Raw genomic sequence first — 298 nt, forward strand, 5'->3', positions numbered from 1 at the left:
TTCGTCTTGAGAATCAAAACCCATCGAGCCTCGATGAGAAAGGATTTCTACAGGCTTCTAGACCGGATCCCTCAAGTAACGTTAGACCTTCCCTACATCCATCTCTACACGACGGATTTCGACCTCAACATTGGAATAACCCTCAAGAAATACTCTCCTTTGGGATTATAGAATGCTTCTATCAAAATTCAACACATTCGCTCACATTTCCACCGTGGACATGCCGGCGAAAATCCAGCTTCAAGGTTAGAGGACGGTTATTCTCGCGCGCGTGTGTGTGTTGTGTGTGTGTGTGTGT

The 298-nt window shown here is 46.0% G+C and overlaps 1 protein-coding gene across 1 annotated transcript in view; it reads left to right on the forward strand.

Annotated features, from left to right (window-relative positions):
- The first annotated feature begins 6 nt into the window (after nucleotides 1–6).
- Nucleotides 7–298, forward strand: part of LOC107575956 (serine/threonine-protein kinase pim-3-like) — a 2,398-nt gene continuing 2,106 nt past the window's right edge. The window contains exon 1 of the mRNA XM_016262255.1: nucleotides 7–245. Within this exon, the coding sequence (XP_016117741.1) occupies nucleotides 173–245 (73 nt within the window). The 5' untranslated portion in view covers nucleotides 7–172. The remainder of the gene's footprint in view (nucleotides 246–298) is intronic.

The sequence above is a fragment of the Sinocyclocheilus grahami genome, unplaced genomic scaffold, assembly GCF_001515645.1.
Source record: "Sinocyclocheilus grahami isolate Dianchi unplaced genomic scaffold, SAMN03320097.WGS_v1.1 scaffold3046.1, whole genome shotgun sequence".
NCBI classification, from domain to species: domain Eukaryota; kingdom Metazoa; phylum Chordata; class Actinopteri; order Cypriniformes; family Cyprinidae; genus Sinocyclocheilus; species Sinocyclocheilus grahami.